The 21542-nt window shown below is 44.5% G+C and overlaps 1 protein-coding gene across 1 annotated transcript in view; it reads left to right on the top strand.

The window, feature by feature from the left end:
* The window catches only part of SRP68 (signal recognition particle 68), a 32495-nt gene that overhangs the window by 7004 nt on the left and 3949 nt on the right, over positions 1-21542 (top strand). The window contains exons 4-14 of the mRNA XM_060252149.1: positions 2554-2749; positions 5731-5813; positions 6136-6245; positions 11414-11496; positions 12138-12278; positions 17062-17160; positions 17611-17675; positions 17916-18075; positions 18634-18728; positions 18909-19038; positions 20501-20576. Coding sequence (XP_060108132.1) covers positions 2554-2749; positions 5731-5813; positions 6136-6245; positions 11414-11496; positions 12138-12278; positions 17062-17160; positions 17611-17675; positions 17916-18075; positions 18634-18728; positions 18909-19038; positions 20501-20576 — 1238 coding nt within the window. The remainder of the gene's footprint in view (positions 1-2553; positions 2750-5730; positions 5814-6135; positions 6246-11413; positions 11497-12137; positions 12279-17061; positions 17161-17610; positions 17676-17915; positions 18076-18633; positions 18729-18908; positions 19039-20500; positions 20577-21542) is intronic.

The raw sequence follows: 21542 nt of genomic DNA, 5'->3' as shown, positions 1-21542 counted from the left end.
CAAGAGTACACTCTTAAATCCATAGCAAGAGGTCCAGCAGTTGGGAAGGGGAATGGTGCTGCATGCTTTTTAATGCAGCTGCTCTAAGATGCACGCTCAACCACTCAGAGGCCCCCGTTCCCCTTCCAGGTTGTGCTGCGGAGTAGGAGTACTAACTAGGTCCATGAAACTGATGCATGGCTGGGGGAGGTAGATGTTCCTGTTTTGTTAGGCTAATGGCTAGGGCTAGCTCTGCTAAATGTTACAAAAATGCTTTGCTGCAGATTTGTTTTTCTTTAAAAGTCTGGGGTTTTTTTGTTTGGGGAGCACATTCAGCCAGTGCTGAGGGAGCTGCACTGGTTGCCTGTTTTGTTCCAAGTTCTCTTCAAAGTGTTAGTATTAACCTTCAAAGCCCTTTATGGTCAGGGACCTGCCTATCTATGGGACCGCCTTTCCCCATATATCCCCCAGAGAGCACTACGATCAGGGACAAAAAATCTGCTGTCTGCCCCTGGCCCAAAAGAAGCCAGGCTGTGTGTGACGAGATCCAGGGCTTTTTCGGTGGCAGCACCAGAACTTTGGAACACCCTCCCAGAAGCCATAAGGGCCCTGCAAGATTGGTCTGCGTTCCGCAGGGCCTGTAAGACCGAATTGTTTAAACAGGCTTTTGCGATTTGACTGAAAGGGCTGCCACCGGACATCTTACAGAATGCTGGCCATCACAGACGAGAAGTCGATACCGCCTATACTGTACTGAAATAGCGCCATAGAATGGTTTTAAAGTTGATATACGTAAATTATGGTTTTGCATGTTTTATTGGATTGATTGTATTTTATGATGTTGTAAGCCGCCCTGAGTCCGCTTGCGGAGAGGGCGGGATATAAATGGAAAGTAATAAATAAATAAATTTGTGTTTTTTAAAAAACCTGCCTATTCCATCTTCCATACTTCTGGGAGTTACTTGGATAGGCATACATAATTCCTCTGTTATGCGGTCAACAGCCCTGTGGGGTAGGTTAGGCTGACAGTGTGGTGGCTCAGGGTCATTCAGCAAGATCCATGGGCTGGAGCAGGGGGTGAAACCTGCATCTCCAATACCTTAGGGGCCGTATTAAACATTATGATTTTTCATGGGTTGGGTCTAGGTTTCCTGCCTGACTTTCAGATGTTACACTGGAGAGCCAGTTTGGTGTAGTGGTTAAGTGTGCGGACTCTTATCTGGGAGAACCAGGTTTGATTCCCCACTCCTTCACTTGCACCTGCTGGCATGGCCTTGGGTCAGCCATAGCTCTGGCAGAGGTTGTCCTTGAAAGGGCAGCTGCTGTGAGAGCCCTCTTCAGCCCCACCCACCTCACAGGGTGTCTGTTGTGGGGGAGGAAGGTAAAGGAGATTGTGAGCCGCTCTGAGACTCTTCGGAGTGGAGGGCGGGATATAAATACAATATCTTCTTCTTCTACACTACTGTGAACTCATTTTTTCAAATGTGCAGGGCCCCAGTTTGGGTTGGGATCCTGGTGCAGGGGGAGAAGGGACTTTAGCCTTTCTGACTTGAAATGGCTGTGAGGGGCTGTTTGTCCTGTGGGGAGCTGCGCGTGTAATGTCCCTATGAAGCAGTATCAGGCTCCCAGTTGGAAGAATGGGGTAGGCACCGTGGTCCCGATCCACGCCAGGGCCCCATATGGTTGGGAAATGAGTTTCCTGCAGCATGACATGTGACTGATGGTTGGAAAGACAGATCAGGAAACCCAGTCTCACCCGGAGAAAAATCATAATGTCTAGTTCGGCAAGTGCTGTTAGCCACTATACCACACATACAGGGTCCACGGTACCACACATGCCACTATACCACACATATTGAGTCCACGAATTCAACGTGGGTGACAGTGCAGAACAGTGACTGCAGTCGCTCTTCCTTCTACTTAGTGATACTTCTTCAAGATACCTTTACCCCTTCTTCTGCTTCAGCTTTATAAGACGTGGAATCTAATGGGATTGCATGGGATGCCGCATGAGAACTTCCACGAGAAAAGAATTAGCATTGATTTCCTCCCTCTCATCTTGCATGAGATTTTCTGCAAATGGGGCAAAAGCATACGTAAAACCTGGTGTGATTTCTGCTGATCATGCCTTGCTGCAGTCTTTCATGCTGCCTCGAATACTGATCCTTGGGTTCCACCGACCCTCAGCATTTGTTCAGAAGTCTACAGTGAGAAAACGCTGCAAACTCACTGTAGTTAATTGAATCCAGCCCTAGTTTCTAGTGGGAAAACTGCAGCCTTAACACAGTATCAGAAACTTTTTTGGGATCTAAAGTACGCTTGGCATGCAATCAAGTACAATGCAAAATTGCTGTCGTGTGAAATTGTTTAGATTTTGTTCAGGGCTTGAATAGTTTTGCTAATGTAAGGCCTTTAGGCTTGATCTGTATTTGGATCTGATGAGTAGCTACATGCGTTTGTTCTGATTTTGGCAATTCTCTAGTTCAGTGGGGTTTATTGCTTGAGTGATAGATAAATGTTTGGAACACATTTTTTGAACCAGTACATGAGAAATAATGTTCTCTCATGCTACAGGTACTTGCTTTTGATTCTTATGGATGCGGAGAGAGCTTGGAGCTATGCTATGCAGCTTAAGGAGGAAGCCAACACAGAACCCCGTAAACGATTCCACTTGTTATCTCGCCTGCGCAAAGCTGTAAAACATGCTGAGGAGCTGGAGCGCCTTTGTGAAAGCAACCGTGTGGATGCCAAGACCAAGCTGGAAGCTCAGGTTATCGCTGGCTGTTAGAACTGTTTTGTAGCAGAGGCAGAGAGAATATAAATTAACTCCTTTTCTTGAATAAATGAGTCTGAATTGTAAAATAACATGTTTGGGAGATTAGGTCAGGAATGTCTAGCATGCTTGTAGCTGATGTTAAGCCCTAGTTATAGAACATGCACATTGGTTCTCAACAGTGGTTCATCTCATGTTCTGTTTCAAGCACATGCTTGAGCAATAGACTGGATGCTGCAGCAGAAGTGGAAAAAAGAACAGGCAGCTAATGGTTGGTTGTTTAGTTACTAGAGCTTACTCTCAGGTAAGTGTGCATAGGATTGCAGCCTTGGTGTAGCATAGCCTGCTTTGGTTCAGTCTGTAGAATGTTTCAGTCTGTAGAATGTTTGGTTCAGTCTGTAGAATGGTGTAATGGTTAAGTGTGTGGACTCTTATCTGGGAGAACCGGGTTTGATTCCCCACTCCTCCACTTGCACCTGCTGGCACGGCCTTGGGTCAGCCATAGCTCTGGCAGAGGTTGTCCTTGAAAGGGCAGCTGCTGTGAGAGCCCTCTCCAGCCCCACCCACCTCACAGGGTGTCTGTTGTGGGGGAGGAAGGTAAAGGAGATTGTGAGCTGCTCTGAGACTCTTCAGAGCGGAGGGCGGGATAGAAATCCAATATCATCATCATCATCAAGCCAAGTATTGCATGTTAAACCACTGCTGCTTCATGTTGTCCAGCTGGCCCTGAAGGGGCTTAAGTAGTATCCCACAATGAGAGATAAGAGAGAAGTAAGTAGAATTTTGATATGTGTATGGGAGCATTAGTGGAGGTGGAGTATGGGGTTCAGAAAATCTAGGCCTTGCCAAATTAGTCTTTGAATGTATAACAAACGGAACGTCTAGTTCGTTCTGTTCAGTAGATTTCATTTCCCTGCTTTCATTGGAAACCATGGTGTGCCATAACATGAACCTTTGAACAGCAGCCTCCAAAGTTAAGCTGATAAAGCATTTTGCCCTTTTTTGTTGTATATATCAATTTTCTATAATAAACATTTTGTGTTGGTGGGGGCGGGGAGTTAAGCCAACTATGATGCACCCTGTCCACTTCCATCCTTCAGAGGCTAGATTTTCCCCTCTGTTTCTTTGTCCCCTCACTGACTGAGCAGCCCTGGTAACATGTTTTCTTCTCCCCTAAAGAAACTTTGGCTTACTGACACTCAGTAACCTGAGGGAGGGATAGGATTGTCTTTTAACTTAAACCCTTTAAAATGACACTTGAGATACTTCAAAATTCAGAAATAACGAAAGGTTTTAGTAGACACTGAGGGGAAAGGTCAGGTGAAATCAGGATGAAATTACTGAGGTAAAACTAGTACAAGCAGAGACCTATGTTCTTATATATCGGTCTAATGAGAGGTTCTTAATTTATTCAGTTATTTAGATCTTTATATTGAGGATATTTTTGTTCCAGTGTTTTCCCAGTCATTCTTGTTCACTTTATTTGTCTAATTTCTGGCTCTTTTTGGTGCCCAAAAGGCTGGTACCCTCTTCGAAATACCCAAACCCTTTCTCTTTGGAACACCAGTACTCTTACTGAGGTTTCGACTGACTTGTAAGGTCTCTTTCTAGTCACAACCAACCAGGGATCTCTGTACTCAGAGATAACACTTCCTGTTTGACTGGGAAGTGAATCTTCTCTCTGAAGAAGATGTATCCCATTTCCTTTGGTTTGAATGAGAATCTTCTCTACTACCCATACATCTTTGCCAAACTTTCCCCCAGCTCTCTCTCTGTGTTCAATCAAACTGCTCTCAGCTAATGCTGATGTCATACTGTGTTCAGTCAAGGTAGAAATCTGACTCTGTCAGCACTAAACCATTTTTCTGTCAGGGCGCTATTCTCAGATGGTCTCCGTATATGTCTTTTCTCAGTTAAGGCAGGAATCTGACTGAATCTCCTCAGCATCCATCTCTCTCAAGCCATTTTTGGGGTTTTTTTGGCTCAGCTGATGCCAACCAATCAGATTGCTTAGAGCAGTCTGTCAGTTAAGGCTCTCTGGCTCTGTGAAGAATTAACCCTTCACAGTCCCTTAGTTGTTGGTACAGCATTTTTAAACCTCTTAAAATTCGCAGTCTATCACACCAACCAATTTCTCTTTTAAGAAAACCAAAACCTACAACTCAGATCCTCCATTGGGGAACATGCGAACTTTATTTCAGAATCTTCAGTGAGAAGTAGGAAACCACTGCAGACAGATTAATAACGGAAAGTAAGCGTGGCCTGCATCTTTCAGTGTTGCATTTAAGTATCGTTGATGAAAACCTGTACTTGTGGGTTCATGTGAATCTTTTCTGCATGCTTAGAAGGTAGTCTTGTAAATGGACATGAGAGCTTTCATATGAAGACGTTTGCTTGGTGTACTCTTTGACATTGGACACCGAGTCCCAGTTTGCCCAGAAATTTAAAATTGGTTCCTAGAGATGTGAAATTTGTCAGGAGCTATCTGTCATCTGACCTTTTACATATAGAGCTTATAGTCGTTACTGCTAAAGGCACTGAGGCCATGTATTGAATTTCCAAGATGGTTTGGTACTGTATATTGTTAGATGTAACCGATACTGTTAAAATTCTTTTGTGTGTTTGAGTGTTTAATATGAAGTTTGTAACGTAGAATGCAGGGTTACATTTATCTTTGTGTAGTCCCACTCACCCAAGGTCCTTCCACACAGCATTGCTGAACTACCAGGAAGAAGTTTCCTGAGTTCACTTCAGACATGAATTTTATAATGTCTGTTCCAGTGCATAGCAGGGTAGAAGAGCTGGAAATAGATCTCAGGTCTACTGTGGAGCGTTACAGTTATGCCTGTTAACTTATTTGTAATAATGAGATAGGAGAATGCCATCTGAAAAGTAGCTGATCAAGAGATATTCTTGATAGTCAAGAAGAGATCATTTCTGTCACACTGACTGCCATTCATCTTGCCTTCTGTATGCAGGCATATACGTCTTACCTCACAGGTATGCTCCGTTTTGAGCACCAGGAATGGAAAGCCGCCATGGAGGCTTTTAATAAATGCAAGTGAGTTTGTCTTCCCTGTTACCTTTGTGTTAAACCCACTCAGGCTGCATGCTAGTTGCACTTATGAGTATATTCATTCAAATTCTTTGAGATATTTCAATATTACAAATCTCACATGCATACCTTAGTGACTTGTGGTTTTAAGCAAAAAGATTGAAGTAGGACAGATTTGTTTTCTTGATGCATTTTAATTTAGTAGTGTTCTACTGAGAAGCACAGTAATAAAGTTAAAACGCTGTCCTGAAGATTGATCTCACTAATTCTTCAAAATAAGAGGGGCTTACTGTGCTGTACTAATTAAGCTTTCATCTTCCTGCTACAGAACCATATATGAAAAACTGGCAAGTGCTTTCACAGAGGAGCAGGCTGTACTATATAATCAGCGAGTGGAGGAGATCTCACCCAACATTCGTTACTGTGCCTATAACATTGGTAAGTAAACCAGAAAAAAATCCCTTGAGCAAGTGCCAAACACCTGTGTATTGGTTTTCTTCTAAAATGAGTGTTGTAATACTTGTCCCATCCATCTTTTTCAGCATGGCATTTAGGGGAGGGACGGTGGCTCAGTGGTAAAGCATCTGCTTGGGAAGCAGAAGGTCCCAGGTTCAATCCCCGGCATCTCCAAAAAAGAGTCCAGAGAAATAGGTGTGAAAAACCTCCGCTTGAGACCCTGGAGAGCCGTTGCCAGTCTGAGAAGACAATACTGACTTTGATGGACCAAAGGTCTGATTCAGTATAAGGCAGCTTCATATGTTCATGGGGAGGGACGGTGGCTCAGTGGTAGAGCATCTGCTTGGGAAGCAGAAGGTCCCAGGTTCAATCCCCGGCATCTCCAAAAAAGGGTCCAGGCAAATAGGTGTGAAAAACCTCAGCTTGAGACCCTGGAGAGTCACTGCTGGTCAGGGGAGGGACAGTGGGTCAGTGGTAGAGCATCTGCTTGGGAAGCAGAAGGTCCCAGGTTCAATCCCTGACATCTCCAAAAAAGGGTCCAGGCAAATAGGTGTGAAAATCCTCAGCTTGAGACCCTGGAGAGCCGCTGCCAGTCTGAGAAGACAATACTGACTTTGATGGACCAAGGGTCTGATTCAGTACAAGGAAGCTTCGTATGTCCATATGTCATTTCAGTGTTTGCTTCAGCATTTCTAGCTCCCATAATTGCCGAGAACAGCTTGAAAACCTGCAAGAATCTACTGAAATATAGGACGCCCCCCCCCCCCCAAAGTTAAGGCAGGGCTCAGGTGATCGTAAACCCCTTGTTTTCCTTCAGAGCTTTGGTCTGCATCATAACTCTCCCTTCATAGCATTCCCATTCGCTTCCTGGTTGTGCAAAAAATTATATTAGGTCAAACATGTAGTGCTCTGTTCCTTTTAGTTTTTCTGACACTTCCTTCATTTGTTTTGCAAACTGCATTTGCAGAGACTACAGTTTGCAATGTGAGATGAGTGCAGAGGAGGCACTATTTAACCCAGGGGTGTCAAAGTCATTTGTTATGAGCAATGTTTCCTCGAAGCTGTGAAGTCTTATGAGCAAAGATTCTGTTTTGTGAGCTACTGGCATTAAATTATGCTGCATAAATTATTGTGCTCTGGGGCCGGTTCTCCTGAGCTAAGACAAAAAGATGTGAGTTGGAGGTGAAAAATCTGTGAGCTGGTTCATGCTGACTCAGCTTAGCTGGTTATGAGGGCCGGATCTGCTAAATGACACCTTGTTAGGCCGGGCCATATGCGTACCTATTTAAGATTAGGTAGCAGAGATATAAACTTTATAAAGGACACAGACAAACACAAAGATTTTTTTTAAAAAACTGAAAAGCAATCTCTTTTATTTTCTCCTTTATATTTTGGAGCTGATTGTTTACCGGTGTAAACATCGCAACTACAGTCTCTGTCAGGTGATTTATTGCTGATTGAAAAGTCTTCTCAGAGACGGGGGTCTTCAAAGCATTTTTCAGTATAGTGGGACGGTTCATCTCTCTCACTACTCCCCGCAGCCATTACTTCTGCCTTATCTTTCACCTTGTCGCTTGGCTTAAAATAAGAACACACTGACCTGGGGTTTTTTCTTGCACTTGGCTTCTGCTTCTTCATTAATTTCAGAAAGTCTATAGTTCCGTTATCAAATTAAAGTGGTGGAGACAAAACTTTCCTGGGAGGGAGAGCTGAGCTCAGATTTTACGTTGTTGCCATCTTGAAAGCCTCATTCTAGCTTTGGTTGCGTATTTATTTATAATGTCAGAACCTGACCATCTGTACCAGCCCCTCACCTGAAACCAGCCTGTTCCATTCCCAGGATTGGACTGGTTTCCAATCACTTTAAAAGTCAGTTATAAAAGGGAAAGACCGTGAAGCTTCCCGGCCACTGATAAAAGGCTGATTGTCCTGTAGTTGGGTGGGTCTCCTTTATCTCCCTTCTTATTAAGTGATATTATGATAGTCTGTCTCCATGCGGGTGGCATAACTCCTGTCACATTTCTCAGTGAATACAGTTGCCAATATCTCCTTCCACCATGGGATATCGGCTTTGAAGTGTTCTGAGGGGATTAAATCTGCGTCAAAGGCCTTCCCATTCTTCATATGAGAAATTAGAAAACTAAATTTCAGCTGGTCAAACCAGGGCCACTCCAGTAGTTCAGCTGGGTTTCAGTTATTCTGATAATCCCTCACCTGTCATGATGCTGTGTTATCTTACCTTAATTTATTATTTCATCTCTGGGCCCACTGCTGTACTGATATATGGAATGCACCCAATGGAAACGACCGCCTGTGACATATGTGCTATTTGTTTTATTGTACTTTATGGTTTTAGCTTGTAGTTTTTAATTGTTTTAACTTTTGTTGTTATCTGCCCTGAGCCCGCTTGCAGGAAAGGTTGGAATATAAATTAACAAAGATAAATGAAATCATAGTTAACTACAAGAACTAGCAAAGAGAAGAAGATGATATTGGATTTATATCCTGCCCTCCGCTCTGAATCTCAGAGTCTCAAGACCGGCTCACAATCTCCTTTATCTTCCTCCCCCACAACAGACACCCTGTGAAGATAACAACAAAAGTTAAAACAACTAAAAACTACAAGTTAAAACCATAAAATACAATAAAACAAATCTCAGAGCAGTTCACAATCTCCTTTATCTTCCCTCCCCCACAACAGAAACCCTGTCAGGGGGTGGGGCTGAGAGGGCTCTCACAGCAGCTGCCCTTTCAAGGACAACCTCTGCGATAGCTATGGCTGACCCAAGGCCATTCCAGCAGGTGCAAGTGGAGGAGTGGGGAATCAAGCCCGGTTCTCCCAGATAAGAGTCCGCACACTTAACCACTACACCAAACTGACTCTCAAATCCCTGATAGCCTTATAGCAAGATATTAGCAAAATATTCCTCCTAGGTATGCAAGGAGAGATGAGATGAAAGTGGGCTCCAAGGATGTAAAACAGAGCTAACCAGTTTCCAAAATTCACTCAGATTTCTACTATTTCTAGCAGTTCTGATTAGCTTTTGCCAATTAGTGAGGCAAGTGTCATCTTTACTCTTGTGTGTAGCTAGTCTGTATGCAAAAATGAAAAGCTTGTAGGGTAATTGAAGGGCTAGCATGCCTGTATTCTGTAAGTGCCGGATAGCCAACTTTTTTAGACACACTCAAGATGATAGCAGCTATTTTTGTAGGCTTCATTGATCAGTTTAGAGTAGGCAGGCAATGTGGGAGTAGATTTGCTCTGGTTTATAGCAGCTATCGTGCTCAAGATTCTAGAGTAATTTCTATCTTAAAAGGATGACATTATCTGAGAACATCAAGGTTCTACACAAAGTAGTTTTCAGAATTCCATCTTACTGCTCTCATTTTGGTATGGTATGGTATGGTCTTGGCAGATGGGTATTGGATTACTATTTTGAGCACCAAAATCATTAGGCAAACTTATTAACAGAAGGGCTAGAGATATGCGTTTAGGTTTACCTGCACCAAAAATATACCTGAAAAGCACCTTATCTGTATTTTGGGGGTATATTTCAATATCTCAAATGTATCTGGGATTTTCAGGAGAACCAAACACCCCCCCCCCCCCCCAAAAAAAAATCACGGCTATATTTGAGAATTACCGGCAAACCCGGAGCAACAGCTGAGGAGTTACAGCAGATTGTTTCCACTGCTTAGCTATTTTTAGGCTTCTGCAATCCCTTTAAACAAGGGGGGGGGGTGGTTAAAGGGACTGCAGAAGACAGCCTGCAAAATAGCCAAAGGGACGCTCCCCGCCAGCTCAGCTGGGGCTTTTTTGGGCTGTTGGACCAAACTGCTGCAGAGAGAGGTCTTCCCGCAGGATCAGCTGCTTTTCGGCTTCTGTTGAGCAGTCTGGTTTAAACTGGGCCCCGCAGCAGAGCTCCAGCTGAGCCTGCAGGAAGAGTTCTTCCCCCAGAATCAGCTGCTTTGTGGGCTCTATTGGGCAGTTTAAACTGGGCTGCCAACAGAGCTCCAGCTGAACATGTGGGAAGAGCTCCTTCCTCAGGATCAGCCGCTTTGTGGACTCCGTTGGGCAGTTTAGTTTATAGGGACCACCCAGGAGAGCCCCAAGCTGCCTCTCAGCTGGTTTTTTTGCGGCTTAGCTGCTGTGTTTTTTCCCCTCTGTATCTTTCAGTTCAGGTCTATTGGATTTTTTTAAAAAAAAGGATTTCCAAAAAATCCTGGATCTGAATACAGTATTTGGATGTGTGCTTTCCCAGGAATCCCAGTTTTGGGAGGGGGGTGGTGGTTAACAGACCCCCCCCCCCAAAAAAAATACCAAGAAAAAAAATTGCACACCCCTAATAAGGGCATATGATCACTAGCAATACCCCCCCCCCCCCGCCTTTAGGATAGTTTCCAGATCAGTCAAATAGCAAAGATAAAAAATATAGTCTATAACACTTGCTCCAAAATTGTTCAAACAGGTAAACTCCCCATAGTCTACTCTCTCTTTAAGACCTTTTTAGTTTTCTGCTATCTATAAATGTGGCCATTAGTTTCCCAGATATCCCGGAGACGCAAAATGAAAGACTTTTAGGGCAGTCCCAGTACAAGCTTCAAAATAAAAGATGCCCTAAGTATCTTCTAGTCAAATGACGTATGTAGTTATCAAACTGATCCCAAAGAGTGATAGCTGGTGTCTTCACTCATTGTGTAGGCAAATTAACATTTATTAAGACCAATGGTAAGGAGCCTTTCTCAACAAGAACTGCTAATGCCCAAACATAATGACAATTATATCAAACTAAGGAGAACTCCTAAGGGCATTCCCTTACTGCCAGATTGAATAGCATCAAGTGAATAAGCCTGGAATCCAGAGAACAAGATTTTGTCTTGGGCCCAGGTCTCCTGCAGAAACACAAAGTCACTCTGTGCTAATAGTTCTTTAATTTCTGTTGACAGGAGACTGTTGGCTTTTAAGTTTCTGTCCAGCAGTGGTAGGAAGGGAACATGTCTGTCAGATACGCACTGCAAGGATCACTCTACACTGATGGATCATTCACTTGGTTAAAAAAAGAAAACCCAAATGAATTGCTCTGGTTTCTCTAAGTAACAGATGTTGTCCTAGCTTTCATATTGACAATATTTGGTCCATTGTCTCTTAGGTGACCAGTCGGCTATTAGTGAGTTAATGCAAATGAGGCTGAGATCTGGAGGTACTGAAGGGCTTCTTGCTGAAAAACTGGAGGTAATTATTTGTACCCTAAACATTTGGAGGGAGTGCTAATGGTGTATATTTCAACTGTATGTTCTAAAGTCCTTAATGTACTTGATCTGTTCAGGATTACTCATTCCCCTTCCCTTTCACCCTCTTATTGGCAGACTCTTGACCTCCTTGCATCAAGTGTCAGCCATTAGGTTTGACAGCATCTTCCTGCTTTAGCCTAGTGTTGGGGTGTCAGGCTCCAATTACAGGGTGGGGGGGAGTTGTCGTTCAACAGACGTTTAGGATCATACCTGTAATTTTCCAAACAAAACATTTCCTCGCAAACTTTCCTGCTTCACTTAATAAAAAAGGCATACGAGCAGCTAACCCTGATAGAGACAGGGCCCAAATATAATTTTCAGTATTTTGTGTGTAGCATGATAAGAGGAGCTGCAGACCGTGTTGGAACTCCCTAAAGGGCCGGACAATACCCCCAACCCCAGCTTAAGACTATTTTATACAAGCGAGAATTTTCTAGCTAGAAATAGAGGGGCGTTGTTTAGTTGTTGGTCTTTTAAACTAACTATTTAATTAAATGTCATGATTCCTATACCAAACAAACCTTAGTATGGAAGTAAGAGCTGCAGTGCACATTTCACACTAATAACTTCTTCACTCTATAGGCGCTCATCACCCAGACTCGAGCAAAGCAGGCGGCCACTATGAGTGAGGTGGAATGGAGGGGAAGAACTGTGCCAGTAAAGATAGACAAAGTGAGGATCTTCCTGCTTGGACTGGCAGATACTGAAGCAGCTATTGCTCAGGTAAATGGAAACTCCTTGCTAGCTACTTTGCTGTGAATAATGTTGCAAATCCTTATGTGTGAATATCTTAACTGCACGTTATCATTCTCCTGTATAAAAAGAATGTGATGTTCTGTAATACAGCTTTATGGCCAGGAGGTGGTGTAGCACAAAATTGTGCATGGTTCTGGGTATAATCTGAGAGGCTCTAGGAGAGTTTTGTGCATGAATAAACATACAGCCAGTTTGATCATGTTTTATATCTGTATAATAGCTTCTGGAATGCTTTCCTCTGAATGCATGCTTGTGGCTAATGTCTAGGAACACTCTTTCTTGAAAAACAAATAATGTTTGGTAGTGAGAGATATGTGTTGTCGGCTCCAGCAAGCACAAAGGTTGTGCCCGTATTTGTACTAATTCTAGACTATTAGTGTGATTTGCGTGGCTCTGCCCTTGAAAATGTGCATTCCTGCTCAAAACAAAAGCCCTGGGCATATCGTACACTACACAACATAAACCACTGGTAGGCAGTGTTGACAAAAGCTTGCAGCTTCTTCCTGTTAAAAATTTTGGCACGCTAGTTAAACGGAAGAGGCAAGGCAAGGGTGGTACTTGGCCAGATGTAATGGGAGCAAGCTGAGCTCCAGGTACTTGATCTGGGGCAGAGAATTGATGCCCTAGGGTGCCCTACCCCTAGTTTTCTTCAGGAAGTGCTTGGGAGTGGTTAAAACTGTATACTCAGTTTGGGGACATTTTTTTTAAAAAACTTCATTGCCATTCTAGTTGGTTTTCTCTTTGCATGTCTGAAGCTGAAGTACACTCACAGGTGTGGCTAAGAATGCTGTCCGACTTGTTTAGCTTGCCTCTGTGGTGGTAGCTGTGATCCTGCCTTAGTATTTAGAAAACTTCTTAATTTGATTATTAAGCTTTCCTTAAACATCCCCAGAGGTTAGAGTGCATGCTTATGAAGTTAATTAATCTGAGTAACATTAGAAAATAATAAGTTAAAGCTGCTGTCCACAAACCAGTTACTCTAGAGTGGCTTTTTGAAGGCTTTTTTTTTTTTGCGTTAATAAAAGTGCTGTGTAGCAAACTAGAGGATTGCTTGTTAAGAACATAAGAGAAGCCATGCTAGATCAGGCCAATGGCCCATCCAGTCCAACATTCTGTGTCACACAGCGGCCAAATATATATATACACACAAACACACACACACACTGTGGCTAATAGCCACTGATGGACCTCTGCTCCATATTTTTATCTAACCCCCTCTTGAAGGTGGCCATGCTTGTGGCTGCCACCACCTCCTGTGGCAGTGAATTCCACATGTTAATCACCCTTTGGGTGAAGAAGTACTTCCTTTTATCTGTTTTAACCTGGCTGCTCAGCAATTTCATCGAATGCCCACGAGTTCTTATATTGTGAGAAAGGGAGACAAGTATGTCTTTCTCTACTTTCTCCATCCCATGCATAATCTTGTAAACCTCTATCATGTCACCCCTCAGTCGAGGGGTTGTTAACCATGTGAGTTGTGTCAAGCTTTAAGGAAGGCCAGAGAATCCTTGGGCCAGTCTGACTTGAGGAGCATTCTTTTTCCAGATCAGGCTAAACATGGGGGGGGGGGGGGTTACTAGGTGTCACTCTAGAGATTATGCCTAGCTCCACAAGCATCAGCATACAGACTGTAGTTATGGCAGTCTCAGGAAGTAGGGAGGAATTAAAACACTAGATCTAAGAAAGAGAAATTAATTTCTTTGAACAACTATTAACAAGCTATTTGGAATAGGAATTGTGGTTTCAGTGGTTTAGTGTAGAGTAGCATAGATGTTGGCATTTAGAAAGAGTCATACTGCACCTGTTGGGGAACAGAGAAAGCGAACAAGGCAGGTGAAGAGCCCTTTATGTTTTTTATATATATTGTGTGAATTTTGTGTCCCTGGATAACCAGTTTATTTCTGAAGATAATGAGGATCTCCTTGTGCCTGTTTAATTCATTCTAAGAATCAGAATGCTTTTCTCCTTTTTTTGTTTGCATTTTTATGTTATTGAGCTGAGGAAGTAGCAAAACAGTGTTTTACAAATTATCCAGAAGGAATTAGTGCAGAAGTGTTCTTGGAGACTTGGACTGACATATACCTTAGTCAGTCTTAGGGGCATTAGGGGGAAGATAACCAGTTAGTTCAACTTGTCTGAGATTGATGATCTCATTGAACATGATGCTTACATGCAGGCCTTGAATTTAGCAGGAGCTCACAGAAGCGCAGCTCCTGAACCTTTCTGACGGTTCCACCTCCTCCTTCCCACCTTGTCCATTGAGTAGTAGGTGCTAGGGGTGTGCATTCGGTTTGGCCGAATCGAAGAAACCTCCGAATCACCCCTGATTCGGAAGTATACGGTGCCGTATACTTCCGAATCCATTTTGAAGCCATTATACGGGAGCCGTATACGGCTCCCCGTATACTTCCGAATCCATATTCGGAAGTATATGGAACTCCACGGGAAAGGCAGGAAAGGAGCTTCTGCAGCCTCAGGGGAGCTGCTTGCCTCCTCTCCCGTCTTTGGAAATCTTTTCCCGCCTCTCCCATAGCCTCCCTGAGATCAGGGAGGAAGGGGGAGAGGAGCCCCAGCAGCAAATCCAAAGCATGCATGCTTTGTAGGGCTGTTGTGAGCTGATGGCTGGGCTAATCCCCCAGCCATCAGCAACATTGTTGTTGTTTTGTTTACTTGGATATCCAAGTAAACAGTGTTCTCTGGCCAATCACAAAGCAGTGGTATTTTTTTAAACTGCTCTGTGTAGGGCCAGAGAACCTTTTTAAGGAGTCTGCCTGACTGGACTCCATTCCATTTTTGCTGTGTTGGTGTGAGAGAGAGATTGTGCTGCGCTGGCCCTTGGCCTCAGCTGCTGCTGCTCTCTCTCAGCCTTGCCTGACCTGCCTGGAGAAGAGAAGACATCTAAGGTAAGACAGTCTTGGGGTTCTTGTTTTTATTTTAGTTAGTAAAAAGACTTTTTAAGACAGTCCCTTTACTTATCCAGATTTGGGTGGATGAATACTGGGTAGCTTATTTGGGGTTAGGGGGTTCTGCTGGGGTTGGGGTCTGGGCTGGGGGGGTTGCCAATTTGCCCATATCTTACTTTAGTGAGAGGACTTTTAAAAAATGCAGTGTCCTTTTACTTTTCCTGATTTGGGTGGCTTGGATTTCTTGGAGTTAGGGTGAAGGGGTTTTTTGGGGGGGAGGGGGGAGGGGTTGGTAAAGTTCCTGTATTGTTAAAGGCAAGTTTTTTACTGTTTTAAAAGGATTCTGTATTTGATTTGTTGCTGCTGTGTTGTGCTGCTGTTTTCCTTTTCTCTTCTGGTACTTGGGGGAGGGGCCTTTTTGGTCTAATTTTCATTGTTAAAAAGGTCACTTTTTTAACAGTTGAGTTTGTTGGCCTTTTCTCAGTGATCTGTTTGGATCTGTTGCTGTTGGTTTTGGAATCATGTCCTGTTGTCCCTTTTCCTGGTTCTGGTTTTTTTTTTGGGGGGGGGGTGTTGTTGACTGATTTGGCCTGAGGTTTTTTATTGTTGAAAAGGTCACTTTTTAACAGTTGAGTTTCTTGGCCTTTTTTCAGTGATCTGTTTGGATCTGTCCACTGCTTCTCTTGTTTGAGAGTTGTGCTGTTTGGGGCAGGGCTGGAGAGCTGGCATCTGTAGATTGTGTGTTCTGTGGCAGGGAAGCTGGCACCTGGGTGAAAGACCCAGAACCAGCAGGCTTGTTGTGCTTGGCCAGCTCTCCCCGCGTTGTTTGGGGCAGGGCTGGAGAGCTGGCATCTGTAGATTGTGTGTTCTGTGGCAGGGAATCCGGCATCTGGGTGAGAGACCCAGAACCAGCATGCTTGTTGTGCTTGGCCAGCTCTCCCTGTGTTGTTTAGGGCAGGGCTGGAGAGCTGGCATCTGGGTTTGCTGCAGCCAGGTCTGCAGAGCAAACCTTGAGCAGATTGTGTTTTGTATGACAGTGACGTTGGCAACTGGGTTTATATCGGTTCCAGGCCAGCAGGGTTCATAGAGTAGATAGATGGATGTAGTGCATTTGGGTCCTATAGAGATTCTCTGGTGTGAAGTTAGGTTTGGCTTTGGGTGCCCCAGGAATTGGACCCCCTGGCCCAATCTTTTTGGAACTTGGGGGTTTTGTAGAGGAGAGTCCCCTGCAGTTTTGGGGCTCTCCCTCAAACCCCCTGCCCCCCAGCAGCCTCTAATTATGCCCTATGTTGCCATTGATTTCAATGGCCCATAGGATATAATGGTGGGATACGGGCACCCTCTTTGGGTGGCCCTGGAATGGGACCCCCTGGCCCAATCTTTTTGGGACTTGGGAGGTTTGTAGGGGAGAGTCCCCTGCAGGTCCCCTACATATTTGGGGGCTCTCCCTCAAACCCCGTCTCCTCCAGGCAGCTTCCAATACCCTATTTTGCCATTGATTTCAATGGCCATAGGGTATAATGGGGCCGTATATTCGGAAATAGCTGCGCATCTACCATATATACGGCTATTCCAAGTACCGGTATTCGGAAATATAAGGTATTCCAGATTTTCGAATCCGTTTTTTTTTTTTTTTGCACACCCCTAGTAGGTGCATTTGGGTTCGATAGAGATTCTCTGGTGTGAAGTTAAGTTTTGCATAACACTCCATGGATGAGCTCCACCACCTGTTTTTCTACAAAATGACCCATGCTTACATGTTTTTAATATTATATAGTAATTGTGATTGGATAAAAATGGCAGCGGCCCAGATGTTTTGAATGTTTCCGTGCGGTGTTTTTATTTAGGCAGAAGAAGAAGAAACTAAAGAACGCTTGTTTGAGTCTTTACTGAGTGAGTGCCGAGATGCAATACAGGCTGTTCGTGAGGAACTGAAACCAGACCAGGTGAGTAAGTGTGGTTGTTGTGGAGGACCTTATTTGTGGCTAGCATTGTTTTTCATAATTTTTTGTTGTCGGTGGTGGTATTTTTTATTTTATATATGTGTGTGTGTCTGCACCTGGAAGTCATGGCAACCTCTGGTGACTGATCTCTGCTGAGGGCATGGGGGATATTCAGAGAGGTGACTGAATAAAGCCTGCCTGTGTTCTCCTGACTACTGGTATTTCAAGGAGGTCTCCTATCAAAGGGCATGCCAGAGTTCCTTAGCTTCCAAGACCTGACAAGATTGGGCTTGCCTGAGCTATCCACCTCAGGATGCGTTGTTTTTCATAATTGAGGTTCACTTGAAGAAACCATTTTGGCAGGCCTTGTCCGTTTTTAATGACATAATACTAATTGCAGGTGTTGCATCCTTTACAATCAAATACAGCAAGTGTTACCTTTATTTCCTACAGAAGCAAAGAGATCATTCTTTGGAAGTGGATTCTGGGAAAGTCACAAACATCCAGTACTTGCACAGGTAAGAATGTTTCTGGGCGCAGCGGTCTTTCTTGTTGATTCACTGGCTCTTTAATTCAGAGATGCTCATTGGTCCATTTTTTTCCACACTAGTTCTGAGAAGATCTGACAAGTCTTTTCTCAGAAGTTCCTCATCTACCTTGCATGTTAATTGATAGTGGAATCTTTATGGTGTTTACGCCCGGCTGGTTTTGAGCAAGCTTTTAACAGTATCCCAAATTTTGGGAATGATGTTTTATAGTTACCTGACTTACATCAAGCTGTCCACAGCGATCAAGCGCAATGAGAGTATGGCGAAAGCTTTGCAGAAGGCATTACTGCAGCAGCAGCAGCTAGAGGAAGATGGCAAGCGTACCGCTCGGCCTCAGGACTTGATACGCCTATATGACATAATCTTACAGGTAGTAATGATGGCAGAAAAGATTAAGTGTTTGGCAACAGATGCTTACGGTCCTCTGCTGAAGATTGCAAAACGTGGAGTATCCCTTGCATTCGTGAATCTAATGCCATTTCAATCAAAGCTGTTTTGCAGTTCTTCACGATGAAGTGAACTTATTTGCCTTAGTTGGTTGCTACTGTAGACTTCATTAGTCTTTATTGGTTTTTTAAAAAGATTTGGGCACTGCATAAAGTGTTAGTTGATTGCGTGCAAACTGAATTTAAACACATTTGAGTTTCCTAACGGAACATTTGCTGGTAATTGCAAGTTGTGCTCTGGACAGCGAATGGAAAGGATAACAGCTTGTAAGGAAGTTGGTGCTTAAAGAGACCAATGCATTGGATAATATGGGAGCTTCTGGTTTTGCTTGTTGAAGATGTGGGTGGGTCTTCCCGAAGAAATGGTTCACCAAGGATGTAACATGCTATCAAAGAGAGCATATCTTTATGAAGTACTAGATAAGAAGCAAATTTATGTGCAAAGATGTTCTTTTGAAAATTCTTATTTGATCTCTCTGAAGAATTTAGCAGACTTGCAGCAACTTCCAGGACTAGAAGAGGATAAAAGCTTCTTAAAGGAAATAGGAATAAAGACGCTGGTGTATAAGGCTTACAGGTAATTCTCATCAAATAACAAGGTGACTTAATTAGTTGGGAGTAAGCCAGGGGATATTCCCCACATACCTGACATTTCAGTACATTGTGTTCAAAGTAAGATTAGGAAACATGCAAGAAATAGGCTCTGATTTCACTGTTGCAGGAAAGTGTATCTGATATTATTGTCCTATCCCCCTAGGTGTTTTTTCATTGCACAGTCATATGTTCTGGTGAAGAAGTGGAGTGAAGCCCTTGTTTTGTATGATCGAGTTCTGAAATATGCCAATGAAGTACAAGCTCAAGCTGGAACTTATAAAAACAGCTTAAAGGTATTAAATTAACCCTTTCTTTCTACCAGGTACAGCGTGTTAAGCTTTTACACAGTCTTGTTACGATGAACTTTATAAGCTTGAGGCTCATGAAAAACCACAAGATGGGGAAACTATTTTGAAATCTCCCCCACCCTCAACTCTCCCTCTGAGATTATCTAAACTCTCAAGAGCTTGAGCAAACTTCCCCAGACCCCCTCAAGCAAAGCTGCTGTCAGCATTCCATCCTTTCTGAAGAGGCCTTTTTCATTTGTCTCTGTGTAAAAAGTCATGTTCTGAAGCCTCCTGAGCATGCAGAGACCCCTTTCTGCCTAGTTGGTGGGTAGTCCTATTGCACTACCTTTGCCAGTCATGCAGGGGCCAATCATTTTACTATTAATTATGGTTTTATGCAGGGCTTTTTTTTGGAGTAGGAACTCCTTTGCATATTAGGCCACACACCCCTGATGTAGCCAGTCCTCTACAGGGGTGGCCAACGGTAGCTCTCCAGATGTTTTTTGCCTACAACTCCCATCAGGCCCGGCCATTGGCCATGCTAGCTGGGGCTGATGGGAGTTGTAAGCAAAAAACATCTGGAGAGCTACCGTTGGCCGCCCCTGCTCTAAGAGCTTACAGTAGGCCCTGTAAGAAGTGCCCTGTAAGCTCTTGGAGGATTGGCTACATCAGAGATGTGTGGCCTAATATGCAAAGGAGCTCCTGCTACAAAAATAAAAGTTCTTTTTTTATGTATTGTTTGCAGGTGTGGCTTTCGCAGGCTTTTTCAAGTTTTTAACAGTGCTGAATATATGCATCTCAGTGTTATTGTCAGGTGCTAGCACTAAAAAAACCCTTAATGGATCCCACGGGGTGACTTTGTTAGTCATGTTGCATTTCCTCATGTCTGATGCGGTGAAAAAAGCTGTTCTACATGCTCTGCTCTCTGTTGTGGGGGGGGGGGGGGAATCAACATTAGTTGCAACTGGAGAGCCAGTTTGGTGTAGTGGTTAAGTGTGCGGACTCTTATCTGGGAGAACCGGGTTTGATTCCCCACTCCTCCACTTCCACCTGCTGGGATGGCCTTGGGTCAGCCAGAGCGCTCTTATCTGGGAGAACCGGGTTTGATTCCCCACTCCTCCCCTTGCAGCTGCTGGAATGGCCTTGGGTCAGCCAGAGCTCTCTTATCCGGGAGAACCGGGTTTGATTCCCCACTCCTCCCCTTGCAGCTGCTGGAAGGGCCTTGGGTCAGCCATAGCTCTGGCAGAGGCTGTCTTTGAAAGGGCAGCTGCTGTGAGAGCCCTCTCCAGCCCCACCCACCTCACAGGGTGTCTGTTGTGGGGGAGGAAGGTAAAGGAGATTGTCGGCTGCTCTGAGACTCTGGAGTGGAGGGCGGGATATAAATCCAATATCTTCTATCTTCTTCTTCAACTTGCTGAGCACTATAATACTCCAGTGCCTTAAAGATACTCGATCTGATATTGCCTAGGAGCTGCCTGATGTCCAAGAGCTGATTACCCAGGTAAATGCAGAGAAATACTCCTTGCAAGCAGCTGCCATATTAGGTGAGTATTTTAGTACTGTTAGGGAGCCGCTAGTTTTCCACGACTTCATTCCAACTGTTACTGAGTTAAAAGTATGTACCACGTAAGGGACCGTATCCCGCAAAGCACTCACAAGGGCTTCATCCTATGACAGCTTGAATCCCTCCTCCAGAGATCCTGCTTCTAGGAATCCAGCTAGTATAGCATCACGTTTGACTTGCTCTTGGCATCTCTGTGCCATACCCCTTACACTCAAAGTGACATGGCTGAGCATGCTAGTGGCAGTGGCTGTCACCAGATCAGACAATCTTGCTTTTAATCCCACCTTTTCCTCCAATTCAGGGTAGTGTACCGTATTTTTCGGACCATAAGACGCACTTCCCCCCCCAAAAAAAGTGGGGGGGAAAGTGTGTGCGTCTTATGGAGCGAAGGTACGTACCTTCCGGGGGGGGGGTGTGATCCACTGCCTCTGCCTCCGATCCGGCGCTTCCCCCGCACCTCCCTGCCTGGCTCCATCTTCTTCCAGCAAGCGCTGGGATCGCTCCACGTGGCCCCACCGCAAACCCAGCGCTTCGCGAGCGCCGGCTGGGGAGAGGGCAGCATGCTTCCTCCTTGTCTGTCTGCCTGGCTCCACTCTGATGCTTAAAGCAAGCGCTGGGATCGGAGGGCAGAGGGAGCGATCCCAGCGCTTGCTTTAAGCATCAGAGGTGGAGCCAGGCAGACAGGCAAGGAGGAAGCACGCTGCCCCCTCTGCAGCTGGCGCTCGCGAAGCGCTGGGTTTGCGGTGGGGCCACGTGGAGCAATCCCAGCGCTTGCTGGAAGAAGATGGAGCCAGGCAGGGAGGCACGGGGGGAGCGCCGGATCGGAGGCAGAGGCAGCAGATCGCCCCCCAGGAGGAAGGTGCGTCCTATCGTCCGGAGCGCCTTATGGTGCAAAAAATACGGTATATACTTTGCCCCTCCTCCATTTGGTTATCACAGCAACCCT

The sequence above is a fragment of the Heteronotia binoei genome, chromosome 13 (genome assembly GCF_032191835.1).
Source record: "Heteronotia binoei isolate CCM8104 ecotype False Entrance Well chromosome 13, APGP_CSIRO_Hbin_v1, whole genome shotgun sequence".
NCBI classification, from domain to species: domain Eukaryota; kingdom Metazoa; phylum Chordata; class Lepidosauria; order Squamata; family Gekkonidae; genus Heteronotia; species Heteronotia binoei.
Note: the sequence above shows the minus strand (reverse complement) of the source record. Positions and strands in the feature narration are given on the sequence as shown.